At 47.7% G+C, this 13,375-nt stretch overlaps 1 protein-coding gene across 1 annotated transcript in view; it reads right to left on the minus strand.

Annotated features, from left to right (window-relative positions):
* dnpep (aspartyl aminopeptidase) overlaps positions 1-11,416 on the minus strand; it is a 95,880-nt gene extending 84,464 nt beyond the window's left edge. Inside the window, exon 1 of the mRNA XM_072579974.1 lies at positions 11,396-11,416. Within this exon, the coding sequence (XP_072436075.1) occupies positions 11,396-11,401 (6 nt within the window). The 5' untranslated portion in view covers positions 11,402-11,416. The remainder of the gene's footprint in view (positions 1-11,395) is intronic.
* Between the last annotated feature and the right edge of the window lie 1,959 nt (positions 11,417-13,375).

Genomic DNA, 13,375 nt, shown 5'->3' on the forward strand with positions numbered 1-13,375 from the left:
ATTTGTACAAAAGCAGGAGGGGAGGGGTGGCACGGTGGCTCAGTGGTCAGCACTGCTGCCTCACAGCACCAGGGTCCCAGGTTCGATTCCCACCTCGGGCCACTGTCTGTGTGGAGTTTGTGCATTCTCCCCCTTTCTGCATGGGTTTCCTCCCACAGTCCAAAAAATGTGCAGGTTAGGTGAATTGGCCATGCTAAATTGTCCGTAGTGTTAGGTGAAGGGGTAAATGTAGGGGAATGGGTCTGGGTGGGTTGCGCTTTGGCGGGTCAGTGTGGACTTGTTGGGCCGAAGGGCCTGTTTCCACACTGTAAGTAATCTAATCTAATCTAAAGATTGGCTCTTATTGATGATGGCCATAGCCTGGCATTTGTGTGAGACAAATGCTACTCATCATCAGCCCGATCCTGGATATTGTCCAGATCTTGTTGCATTTGAACACGGATTGCTTCATTATCTGAGAAGTCACGAATGGTGCTGAACATTAGTCAGAGGGAAATGGGTTTGAGTGGGTTACTCTTCGGAGGGTCGGTGTGGACCGGTTGGGCCAAAGGGCCTGTTTCCACACAGTAGGGAATCGAATCTAATCTAATCTCCAAAATAAACCCAGATTATTTCTTCAGTGGCACCTTGCGGCTTGTGGAAACTTGCTGCACACATTGTTCCCAACATTCCAACCCTTCGGAAAGGCTGGGGCACTGGGGAATTCCAGGGATGAGAAACTTCCGTGGATGAGGATAGATTTAGGAAGGCTGAGAGGAGATTGGATGGAGGTTTTCAACACCATGAGACAGGGCTGGACAGTGTAGATCAGGTGAAGAGGTATTCCCTGTCTTAAAGAAAGCAAGATTGAAAGGGGCATGGATTTAAAATGATGTTCAGAAGAAGCAGAGGTGATGTGAGGAAATGCTTTCTCACCCAGCGAGTGGTTAGGGTCTGAAATGTGGCAGAAACAAGTTCAACTAAAGTATTCGGGAGGGGCATTGGATGATCATTTGGATAGAAATACAGGTATGCACCATCTTTTGGAAGCTTGCTTTACACTTCACTTTTACAAACGACATACATTAATAACTGTTTTCACTAACCGGAATAAATCCAAAGAGGATTTTCGCTTTAATGGGAAAAGGTGAAATTTTTCCCGATTAAATTAATGCTTCTTGGTTTCATGCCATTTCGGCTTAAGGAAGGTTTCTTAGGAACGCTCTATTTTCGGCTAGCAGGGAATATCTTAGGAAAAGGTTGGAGATTGATGTTAGGTAATAGAGCCAGTGAAGTCAAAATGGGACGAATGGCCTCCTTCTGCACTGTAAGAATTCTGGGATGCCTGATGGCTGTGAAGGGTGCTTTACAAATGCAAGTCTCTGCTTTTCCAAGGTAAACACCCCTGGCACTCATTACCTCAAGATTTTGCTCTTCGGAGGATTACTCTTCCATTCTTAAGGACACCCCTGGGAACTTTTCTGGATGTTCTGATGGGGTGAACGTCAATTAAAGCCAAACAGCTATGGCCACAAACTTTTGATCCAACTGTGCGGCAACTCCCACAGAACTCTGGGAGCAGGGTTACATCAACATGTGCGCCAAAGGTAGTCATCAGTCAGTGAGAGTCTTGTCAAAACAACTTACTTCACCACAGTCCTAAGAAGGAAGACACAACAGGGAACTGAGAGAGAACATGACAAGACATTCCTAAAATGGATCTGATCTGTGAAACTTTGGCACCTTCAGAAGAGTTTGTGAACGCACTCCAATGCAGAGCTGTCTGCAACCAACCAAACAAATCTCCGTACTCCCCACGTCACTGGCCACTCTCTATGACAGACACTTTCTCAGAAACAATAAAATGGTTATTATCAAATAAAGAGAGAGACTGACATCTTGCTTTTCCTCCTAACTCAACAGGGCAAACACAAGGAAGGGTTCATAGGGATATGGCCTACGCTCTGGCAAATGGGACAAGATTAATTTAGGATTTCTGGTTGGCATGGACAGGTTGGACTGTTTCTGTGCTGTACAACTGTAGGACTCTGACTCCATCAGTCCCATTTCCCTCCCAGCCCCTCCACAACCATTTACATCGCAGGTGAACAGAGTGCTGGTTTGGTTTGCAAGTCAGCTCTTGGTAGCTGAGGCACTGCCATTGACAAATCAGCAGCAAGTTCCCCAAGCTCCTGGGTCATTTGAAAATGGTGTAAGACTTGGACATATACCTTTTGTTCGCAGAGAATGGGCCCCTCTGTATGAATGTGTGCAGGAAACCAGCAATCATAAGTGAGTCAGATTATGATCTCAGCTGATTATCTTAAATTGGTTGTGATTAACACGAATAGAGCACTCAGAATTGTTCATTCAGTGCTGTCCAATTTGAAACCACATTTAACAGAGATGTTTGGTTTCTGAGGTTTGTCAGCGTATGCTGGTTGAGTTCCCGATGAAGGACTCCTGCCTGAAACATTGATTCTCCTGCTCCTCGGATGCTGCCTGACCTGCTGTGCTTTTCCAGCCCCACTCTAATCTAGACTCTAATCTCCAGCATCTGCAGTACCCACTTTCACCTGGTTGGGTTCTCTGCATCTAATATGAACATCTTAAAGGAGCATAAAGTGGTTCAGCGTCAGGGTAGTGGAGTCCAAAACTCAAGGGCATAGGTTTAAGGTGAGAGGGGGAAGATTCAAAACGGACATAAGGAGTAACGTTTTCACGCATATGGAATGAGGCTGCCAGAGGATGTGGTGGAGGCTGGTACAATTACAACATTTAAAAGGCATTTGGATGGGTATACGAATAGGAAGGGTTCAGAGGGATATTAGGAGAAAGTGAGGACTGCAGATGCTGGAGATCAGAGCTGAAAAATGTGTTGCTGGAAAAGCGCAGCAGGTCAGGCAGCATCAAAGGAGCAGGAGAATCGACGTTTTGGGCATGAGCCCTTCTTCAGGATTCCTGAACAAGGGCTCATGCCCGAAATGTCGATTCTCCTGCTCCTTGGATGCTGCCTGACCTGCTATGCTTTTCCAGCAACACATTTTCAGCTTGGAGGGATATTAGCCAAGTGCTGGCGAATCGGCCTAGATTAATTTAGGATATCTGGTCGGCATGAACGAGTTGGACTGAGGGCCTGTTTCTGTGCTGTACATCTGTAGGACTCTTTGACTTTATCAGTCCCATTTTTCCTCCCTGCCTCACTTTTCTGTCCTCCTTCCCCTTGTGTTCCTACCTCAGCACACAATACCACGTCCAAACTTGCTGCTTTACCCAACTGGATAATGCTGTTTTTTGAGGACCCTGATGGGATTCCTCCCACTCCAATTGTTCCATCTCACTGTTGTGGTTCTGTTCGCCGAGCTGGGAATTTGTGTTGCAGACGTTTCGTCCCCTGTCTAGGTCACATCCTCAGTGCTTGGGAGCCTCCTGTGAAGCGCTTCTGTGATCTTTCCTCCGGCATTTGTAGTGGTTTGAATCTGCCGCTTCCGGTTGTCAGTTCCAGCTGTCCGCTGCAGTGGTCGGTATATTGGGTCCAGGTCGATGTGCTTATTGATTGAATCTGTGGATGAGTGCCATGCCTCTAGGAATTCCCTGGCTGTTCTCTGTTTGGCTTGTCCTATAATAGTAGTGTTGTCCCAGTCGAATTCATGTTGCTTGTCATCTGCGTGTGTGGCTACTAAGGATAGCTGGTCGTGTCGTTTCATGGCTAGTTGGTGTTCATGGATGCGGATCGTTAGCTGTCTTCCTGTTTGTCCTATGTAGTGTTTTGTGCAGTCCTTGCATGGGATTTTGTACACTACATTGGTTTTGCTCATGCTGGGTATCGGGTCCTTCGTCCTGGTGAGTTGTTGTCTGAGCGTGGCTGTTGGTTTGTGTGCTGTTATGAGTCCTAGTGGTCGGAGTAGTCTGGCTGTCAGTTCGAAAATGCTCTTGATGTATGGTAGTGTGGCTAGTCCTTTGGGTTGTGGCATATCCTTGTTCCGTTGTCTTTCCCTTAGGCATCTGTTGATGAAATTGCGCAGGTATCCGTTTTTGGCGAATACATTGTACAGGTGTTCCTCTTCCTCTTTTTGCAGTTCTGGTGTGCTGCAGTGTGTTGTGGCCCTTTTGAACAGTGTCTTGATGCAACTTTGTTTGTGTGTGTTGGGGTGGTTGCTTTCGTTGCTTTCGGTGGCTCCATCTCACTCTCCTACTGTCCCATCACCTTCCCCTATCTGCCCTGAGATCCTCTCTTCCTATCCCCAACTATTGGAGATGCTGGGACAGTTCAGAGAAGCTTTACGGGACGAATCCCTGGGGTGAGTGGATGGCCTTATCAGGACAGAGTGGACCTCTATCCTCTGGAGTTTAGAAGAGTTGGGGAGGGCTTAATTGAAACGTTTAAGATCCTGAGGGGACTTGACCAGGTGAGGAAGTGGAAAGGGGGTTTACTCTTGTGGAAGAATTTAGAAGGAAAGACTAGAGATTAAAATAAGGGAGAGTCAGGGATGAAGAAACGTTGTTTTCTCTCAGAGAGTTGTGAGGCTTTAGAATTCCTAGCCTCAAAAGGCAGTGGATGCTGCATTGTTAAATATTTTTGAAACAGTGTCATAGAGTCATACAGCACAGAAACAGTCCGAAAAAGGGGATAGGCAAACAATCAGCCAGTTAGTTTGACCTCTGCAGTGGGGGAGTTCTGGAGTCAATCATAAAAAAGAAGATAACTGAACATTTGGGAAAACAAAATTCAATTATGGGCGGCACGGTGGCACAGTGGTTAGCACTGCTGCCTCACAGCGCCAGAGACCCAGGTTCAATTCCCGACTCAGGCGACTGACTGTGTGGAGTTTGCACATTCTCCCCGTGTCTGCGTGGGTTTCCTCCGGGTGCTCCAGTTTCCTCCCACTGTCCAAAGATGTGCAGGCCAGGTGAATTGGCCGTGCTAAATTGCCGTAGTGTTAGGTAAGGGGTAAATGTAGGGGTATGGGTGGGTTGCGCTTCGGCGGGGCGGTGTGGACTTGTTGGGCCGAAGGGCCTGTTTCCACACTGTAAGTAATCTAATCAATTCGCCAGTGTTGGCACAGTTCTGTGAAGGGCGAGTTCCTTGAAGATGTAACTAACGAGGTGGATAATAGGATCTGGTCAATGTGGTAGGTCTAAACTTCCAGAAGGCATTTGACAAGGTGCTGCAGAAAAGACTGATCCAGAAGGTTAGATCCCAGGGGGTTAAAGGTGGAGTATTGGCTTAGATAGGGGATTGGCTGACTGACAGAAAACAGAGGGTAAGAATAAATGGGTCCTTCTCTGGGTAGCGAACTGTAACTATCGGGGTACTGCAGGGTTCAATTCTCAGACCACAACTATTTACAATCTATGATCTGCAAACTTCCTACACTGCAGTGAAAAATGTCCCAGCCTATCCAGCCTCTCCTTATAACTCAAACATTCCATTCCCGGCCACATCCCGGTAAATGTCTCCTAGAGCTGTGTCAAGAGTACATGGGGGGTTTATTAAGAATGCTTTGGTCAATGGATCAAAACAGAGCCTGCCGTGGGCTGACTGTCAATATTACCCGACAGAAGGAGGCCATTTGGTCTATCAGGTCTACACTAACTCTCCAGCTGAGCGTTTTAAACTTAGTCAAGATTAGAGTGATGCTGGAAAAGCACAGCAGTTCAGGCAGCATCCCAGGAGCAGGAAAATCAATGTTTCGGGCAAAAGCCCTTCATCAGTATTCCTGATGAAGGTCTTTTGCTCAAAATGTCAATTTTCCTGCTCCTCAGACACTGCCTGACCTGCTGTGCTTTTCCAGCATCACTCTAATCTTGACTCTGATCTCCAGAATCTGCAGTCCTCATTTTTGCCCTTTTTAAACTTAGTGCCAAACTCCTGCATTTTCTCCATCACCTTGTGCATTCATTTCTGTTCCAGTAATCATCCAATGCTCTCTGGGCTCGTGTTGTACAATGGTAGTGTCCTTGCCCATCGTCAATCCTTCCGTAACACGGATCATCCCAGTGAACCTTCTCTGAGCTGCCTTCAGTGGGATATCTTTCCTTAAATAAGGGACCAATCCTGCTCCCGGTGCTCCCGATGTGCTCTCCCCAGCACCTCGTCCAGTTTGCAGTTTACCCTTATACTCCAACCCCCCGAAGTAAGGGCCAGCATTCCAGGAGGCCCTTCCTGATTCCCTGCTGCCCCTGGGTGCTAGCTTTCTGTGTTTCATGTACAAGTCCATTCCTCCCCCCCCCAGTCCCTTTGTGTTGCAGCTCTCTGCAGTTTCCCTCCAGTTAAATATTACTCTATTCTTTTGCTGTCCCTTCCAAAATGAACGACTTCACGTTTTCCCACGCTGTACTCCATTTGCCAACTGTTTGTTCACTTAGTTAAGCAATCAGCATCTCTCTGTAAACCATCTGTAACCCCCTAACAATCTGCTTTTCCACTGATTCTAGCCAAGACGTGGAGGTGCAGGTGTTGGACTGGGATGGACAAAGTCAGAAGTCACACCACACCAGGCGATAGTCTGAAAGGTTTATTTTGAAATCACAAGCTTTCGGACGGTAGCCCCTTCGTCGGGTGAAGTGAAAAGGGAAGCACACAGACACAAAATTTATAGGCACAGAGATCTAAAGATCTGGAATGATCTCTTGATCTCTCTGCCTATAAATTGTGTCTGTGCGCTTCTCTCTCACTTCACTGAGAAAGGGACTACGCTCCGAAAGCTTGTGATTTCAAATAAACCTGTTGGCCTGTAACCCAGTGTTGAGTGACTTTTGACCTTGTCCACCTATTTTGGTGTCATCTGCAACTTTGGGCCACAGTAACTTCACCTCCTTCCTCCAAGGCATGAAGGTAGATTGTAAGCTGGATTCCCATTCCGAGAGCAGGGAATGATCATCCCAAAGTGAAAAACCCCTGATTGTTTACCAGGCTTGAGTGAAACAGGCACACTGGACTCTGTTTCTGTTTGAGAATCTCTCGCTGAGACATCAATCACCTTGACAGTTTCCACAGCAGAATCTAAATTCACAGTTGGATGAGCGGTTTGCCAAGTGATTTATTCTGGGCTGGAAAGCTGTTTATTAAACTCGGAGTCACTTCCCCGCAGAGATGTCTCAACGATTAATGAGGGTGTTGATTAGCAACAGGCCGCCTGTTGAAACATAATTTGGTATCAGCCTGAATTCCCTCCGATTAGATCAAAGAGAGACTGAAATCATGGCTCTCCACTCCTGCTGAGGGTTCCGTTGTGACTTGGTAGGTAAGCGCTCAGGCCTCTGGGTCGTGAGTTCCATTCTCAGGCCTGGAGCTGGGAAATTCCGAGAGCCAGTTGTCGTGCAGTGCCTGGGGTGAGTGCTACACTGCCTGGACCATATCTTCTTCAGTTGAGGAGCCAAGGCAAGGCATTGAAGATGCACGGAAACAAATTTCTGGCCACTGTTTTGAGGAAGGGCAGGGGGCCCTGTGCAGGCTGTCTTCAATGACAACATTGAGTCACCAAAGTGGTATTCGACAGGCAGAGGCCATTCGGCCCATAATATCTGCACTCGGTCCCCAACAGAACGTTCGAACTCCGTGTCAACCTCCTGCATTTTCTCCAAAATGTGGCCAAAAGCTAGACCTTAGATAAACTACAGCATTACCTGGCTAGGTAACATCATCAGTGGCAACCTCCAAGTGAAGCGAAGCTGTTGTCTCCTGCTTTCTATTTATATGTTTGTCCTGGATGGGGGTTCCTGGGGTTTGTGGTGATGTCATTTCCTGTTCGTTTTCTGAGGGGTTGATAGATGGTATCTAGGTCTATGTGTTTGTTTATTTCGACTGGGGCAACACATCTATCCTGGGACAGGCTAAGCAAAGACATGCCAGAGAATTCCTAGAGGCCTGGCACTCCATCCACAACACCATAAACAAACACATAGATCTAGATACCATCTATCAACCCCTCAGAAAACGAACAGGAAATGACATCACCACAAACCCCAGGAACCCCATCCAGGACAAACATATAAATAGAAAGCAGGAGACAACAGCTTCACTTCACTTGGAGGTCGCCACTGATGATGTTACCTAGCCAGGTAATGAAACATCGGGATTTCAAACCTACAGCTCAGCGAGTAAACCTACACCCTAAACCTCAACCTGGGCTACAAACCTTCACAAACCTTGTAAACAACTACAGCAAGTCGGATTATTTGGTCAATACCACACTGGTGTGTGTGTGTCTGAGATCCTGTGGTAAACTGGCTGCAGTGTTTTCTCTTCAATGTGGGACTGTACCAGCCACCGTTGCCATCATGTTGTATTGTTGTGGTTGTTCACCTGCACCACTTGGGATGCCTTGGATAAACCTGCTGCTGCCGATCCTCCTTGTGGGTATGAATGGAGGATATTGGTCAGAACAGGAGGAGACCATTCAGCCCCTTTAGCCTGCCCCACCATTTAATACAATCACTGCTGATGGATCTCTTCAATGTCCTTCAGCTACACTATCACCATCACCTTTTACCTCATTGATAAACTTTTGATTATCGATCTCTAAGAGCCCCGGGATAGTGAAATCCAAAGATTCCCAGCCCTCTGAGTGAAGAAATTCCTCCTCACCTCGGTCTGAAGGGGCACTGCCTTTATTTTCAAGTCAGGTCTCTGGTTGTAGACTTCCCAAACATCTACGTCCACCCTTTCTATCAGGGTTTGGTTAGTTCAGTTGGTTAGGCAGCTGGTTTGAAATGCAACATAGCACCAACTGTGTGGGTTTAATTCCTACTCCAGCAGAACTCACCACAAAGGTCCCACCACCTCAACCTCACCCCTCACCCCTCACCCCTCACCCCTCACCTGAGATGTGATGGCCCCTCAGGTTAACCCCCCTCCCCACCAATCATCTCTCTCCAATGAGAGAGTGGAACTATGGTGACTTCCCCCTATCCCTGTGAGTATTTTGCACGTTAACTTAGATTAGATTACTTACAGTGTGGAAACAGGCTGTTCGGCCCAACAAGTCCACACTGACCCGCCGAAGCGCAACCCACCCAGACCCATTCCCCTACATTTACCCCTTCACCTACCACTACGGGCAATTTAGTGTGGCCAATTCACCTGACCTGCACATCTTTGGACTGTGGGAGGAAACTGGAGCACCCGGAGGAAACCCACGCAGACACGGGGAGAATGTGCAAACTCCACACAGACAGTCGCCTGAGGTGGGAATTGAACCCGGGTCTCTGGTGCTGTGAGGCAGCAGTGCCACCGTGCCACCCACCTCTTACCCTCAAGAATCTAGGCTCAGTTTTCTCAATCCATCTTCAGCAGAGAGTCCCACCAACACAGGGAAGGTTGGTGAACCTTCATTGTACACCATCTATGGCAATAGTATCCTTCCTGAGACAAGGAGACAAAAACTGCACACAATTCTCTAGATGCGATCGAACCCAGCAACCTGTACAACTGAAACAAGACGATCCTGCTCCTGTGCTCAAATTGTCTTGCAATACAGGCTTACATTACATTAGCCTTCTCAATAACTTACTGATATTCCATTAGTCTTCCCAATAACTTGCTGATATTCCAATAATCTTCTAAATAACATGCTAATACTCCATTAGCCATCCTAATAACTTTCTGATATTCCAGTAACCTTCCTAATTACTTGCTGATATTCCATTAGTCTTCCCAATAATTTGTTGATAATCCATTAGCCTTCCCAATAACATGGCGGAGGTGGGTACTGCAGATGCTGGAGATTAGAGTCAACATTAGAGTGGTGCTGGAAAAGCACAGTAGGTCAGGAAACCTGATGAAGGGCTTTTGCCCCAAACGTCGATTCTCCTGCTCCTCGGATGCTGCCTGACTTGCTGTGCTTTTCTAATCTAGTCTCCAATCACATGTTGATATTCCATTAGTCTTCCTAGTAGCTTGCTGATACCGTGTTGGGAAGGCTGACCATATGAAGTATTATTCCAGCATCTGCAGTTATTGTTTTTACCCCATATGAAGTATTAGGCAGAATTTCAATACACAGAAAATACGCTTATTACAAATTTCTTAGTAGCTAGTTACAGTATATCTAAGTGAGTCATCAGGCACAATTTAAGAATAAGTTGACGTTGCAGCTACGATAAACATCCTCACACAACACCGAACCTGAACAGCTCTGCTTATGTCATCCCAGAAACCCTGGTTTATAATCTGATGGGTGAAGCTTAGCTCATGAGGTTAGTTAACCCCATCCGGCTCAAAGTGTCTGATACATCACTTTCTACATTTCAAAAAGTCCAGCAATGTTTGTAATGCTTCAGTTCTCGGTGGGGTGAAGGTCTCTGCACATTGACCCTTGTTATTGTATCTTACAGAGCACTGTGGAGGCTCCAGAGAATGTTCACTTCCACTTGAGGGCTCTGAATATTTGAAATACTCTCCATCAATAGGCAGCAGAAGCAGAACCGTTAATCTTTTTTTTATGGCAGAGATTCTTGTTAAGCAAGTGGTGAGGGTGTGGTTGGTGGGGGGGATGGGTGGAAGTGTGGGTTGGGTGGCTGTGGTCAGATCAAACATCTCCGGGACACCCGCACCAATCGACCACACCACCCTGTGGCCCAACATTTCAACTCCCCCTCCCACTCTGCCGAGGACATGGCGGTCCTGAGCCTCCTTCACCGCCGCTCCCTCACCACTGGACGCCTGGAGGAAGAACGAGGTAAAAACAATGACTGCAGATGCTGGAAACCAGATTCTGGATTAGTGGTGCTGGAAGAGCACAGCAGTTCAGGCAGCATCCAAGGAGCAGCAAAATCAATGTTTTGGGCAAAAGCCCTTCCTTCCGCCTCAGAACACTTCAACCCCAGGGCATCAATGTGGACTTCACCAGTTTCCTCATTTCCCCTTCCCCCACCTCACCCCAGTTCCAAACGTCCAGCTCAGCACTGTTCCCATGACCTGTCCTACCTGCCTATCTTCCTTTCCACCTATCCACTCCACCCTCCTCTCTAACCTATCACCTCCATTCCCACCCCCATTCACCTATTGTACTCTATGCTACTTTGTCCCCACCCCCACCCCCTCCCATTTATCTATCCAACCAGGAGGCTTCCCGCCTGTATTCCTGATGAAGGGCTTTTGCCCGAAACGTCAATTTTCCTGCTCCTCGGATGCTGCCTGACCTGCTGTGCTTTTCCAGCACCACTCTAATCTTTTATTGGCCAAGATCTTAGTCAATGGTAGAACAGACTTGAGGGGCTGAACGGCCTACCCTTGCTCCTAATTTGGAAGTTTCGGAGACCTACCTTGGAGCCAATTAGATTTGGTGCATGAAGCCACCGAACTCAGAAAGAACATACAGCATAGGAGCACAGGGAGACCATTCAGCCCATCGAGTCCAGTCTGTTGCTCAATGAGATCATGGTTCATCTGATAATCCTCTATTCCACTCACCTGCATTTTCCCAATAACCTTACTGATTAAAGATCCCTCTATCTCAGCCCTGAGCCGTCAGCTGAGGAAATAAACTGTTAGCAAGATTGATGACACATTGATGATGTTGGTTCCTGGGCCTCACCCTGACGCTCCCCACTGTATGTGACATTCAGCAGCAGCGATAGAAGGCAGGAATGGGGGCTTTCCTTCCTGAGGCCTGGGTCCTGACAGCTGCAGCTGGTCAGCTTCAAAGCTATCGCATGTCCCAGTGAAACAGCCTATTCTGAGTCTCACAGTGTCAAATCACTGCTGGGGACTGTTGGCCTCAATACGATCCATGTGCTCTTGTGGAGACTCAAGCTCATTGTCCCATGCTGCCCATACAACAACAACATGGCTGACTAATCATTCCAGCAGCAGCAGGACACTCACATTTCACCAAATACTCAAGAAAGGTTATTACAGTGGCAGTGCTGTGGAGGGTCAGTACTGAGGGAGTGCCACACTGTCAGGGGTCAGTACTGAGGGAGTGCCACACTGTCAGGGGTCAGTACTGAGGGAGTGCCGCACTGTCAGAGGGTCAGTCCTGAGGGAGTGCTGTACTGTCGAAGGGTCAGTACTGAGGGAGTGGTGCACTGGCAGAGGGTCAGTACTGAGGGAGTGCTGCACTGGCAGAGGGTCAGTACTGAGTGAGTGCCACACTGTCAGGGGGTCAGTGCAGAGTGAGTGCCGCACTATTGGAGGGTCAGTGCTGAAGGAGAGCCGCACTGTCAGAGGGTCAGTGCCGCACTGTCGGAGGTTCAGTACTGAGGGAGTGCTGCACTGTCGAAGGATCAGTGCTGAGGGAGTGCCGCACTGTCAGATGTTCAGTACTGAGGGGAGTGCTGTACTGTCAGAGGGTCAGTACTGAGGGAGTACCACACTGTCAGAGTATCAATACTGAGGGATTGCCGCTCTGTCGGCGGGTCAGTACGGAGGGAGTGCCATATTGTCACAGTGTCAGTGCTGAGGGAATGCGGCACTGTCACAGGGTCAGTCCTGAGGGAGTGCTGTACTGTCGAAGGGTCAGTACTGAGGGAGTGCTGTACTGTCGAAGGGTCAGTACTGAGGGAATGCAGCACTGTCGGAGGTGCTGTCTTTTGCTGAGATAGTATTGTCTCTGAATGTGTACAGCTGTTTTCTTCTCCAGGAGACCAGGGCAGTTTTCCCAAATATGTTGGGCCAATATTTCTGAACCAAAGTAGATTCCCTGCTCATTGCATTTGTGGAAATTTGCTGCTTGCCAATCAGCTGAATAGCCTTCTTCTGAATGTAACAAATCTGTAATTCTGTGAAATTAAACAGCAACTGCATTTCAGAAGTATCTCACTGACTGTAAATTGTTTTGGAGGGTGCAGGGGTTGGGAACGGGGTATTTTGGGGCAGCTTCCTCTGTCCTTGATGGGTGCCGTCGGCTTTGTTGTGATTCTGGAGATGCTCAGTTTCCTGTTCTCTCTGCTCAGCCTGAGATTTCATCATGTTGCCCAAAACCACCAGGGGTTTTCGCGTCAAGGGAGAGAAATAGAAAGCGGGCGAAGGAGACCTTTCTCAGGATGTTGCTGGGACTGAAGGATTCGCGTTATAAGGAGAGGCTGGATAGACTGGGAGTTTTTACACTGGAGTGTAGGAGGTTGAGGGGTGAACCTTCACGAGGTTTGTAAAATCACGAGAAGCAAACGTCTTTTCCCTCAGGTGGGGAGTTCAAAACTAGGGGCATAGGTTTAAGGTGAGAGGAACATTTCGATAGGACACGAGAGGCTACTTTTTCACACAGAGAGTGGTTCGTGTGTGGTATAAACTGCCAGAGGAAGTGGTGGATGCAGCTACAGTTACAATGTTTAATAGATATTTGGATCGGTATATGAATAGGAAAGGTTTAGAGGGATATGGGCCAAATGCAGACAAGTACGAGGAATTTAATTTTTGAAACTGGGTTGGCATGGGCCAAAGGTTCTGTTT

The sequence above is a fragment of the Chiloscyllium punctatum genome, chromosome 10 (genome assembly GCF_047496795.1).
Source record: "Chiloscyllium punctatum isolate Juve2018m chromosome 10, sChiPun1.3, whole genome shotgun sequence".
Classification (NCBI taxonomy): domain Eukaryota; kingdom Metazoa; phylum Chordata; class Chondrichthyes; order Orectolobiformes; family Hemiscylliidae; genus Chiloscyllium; species Chiloscyllium punctatum.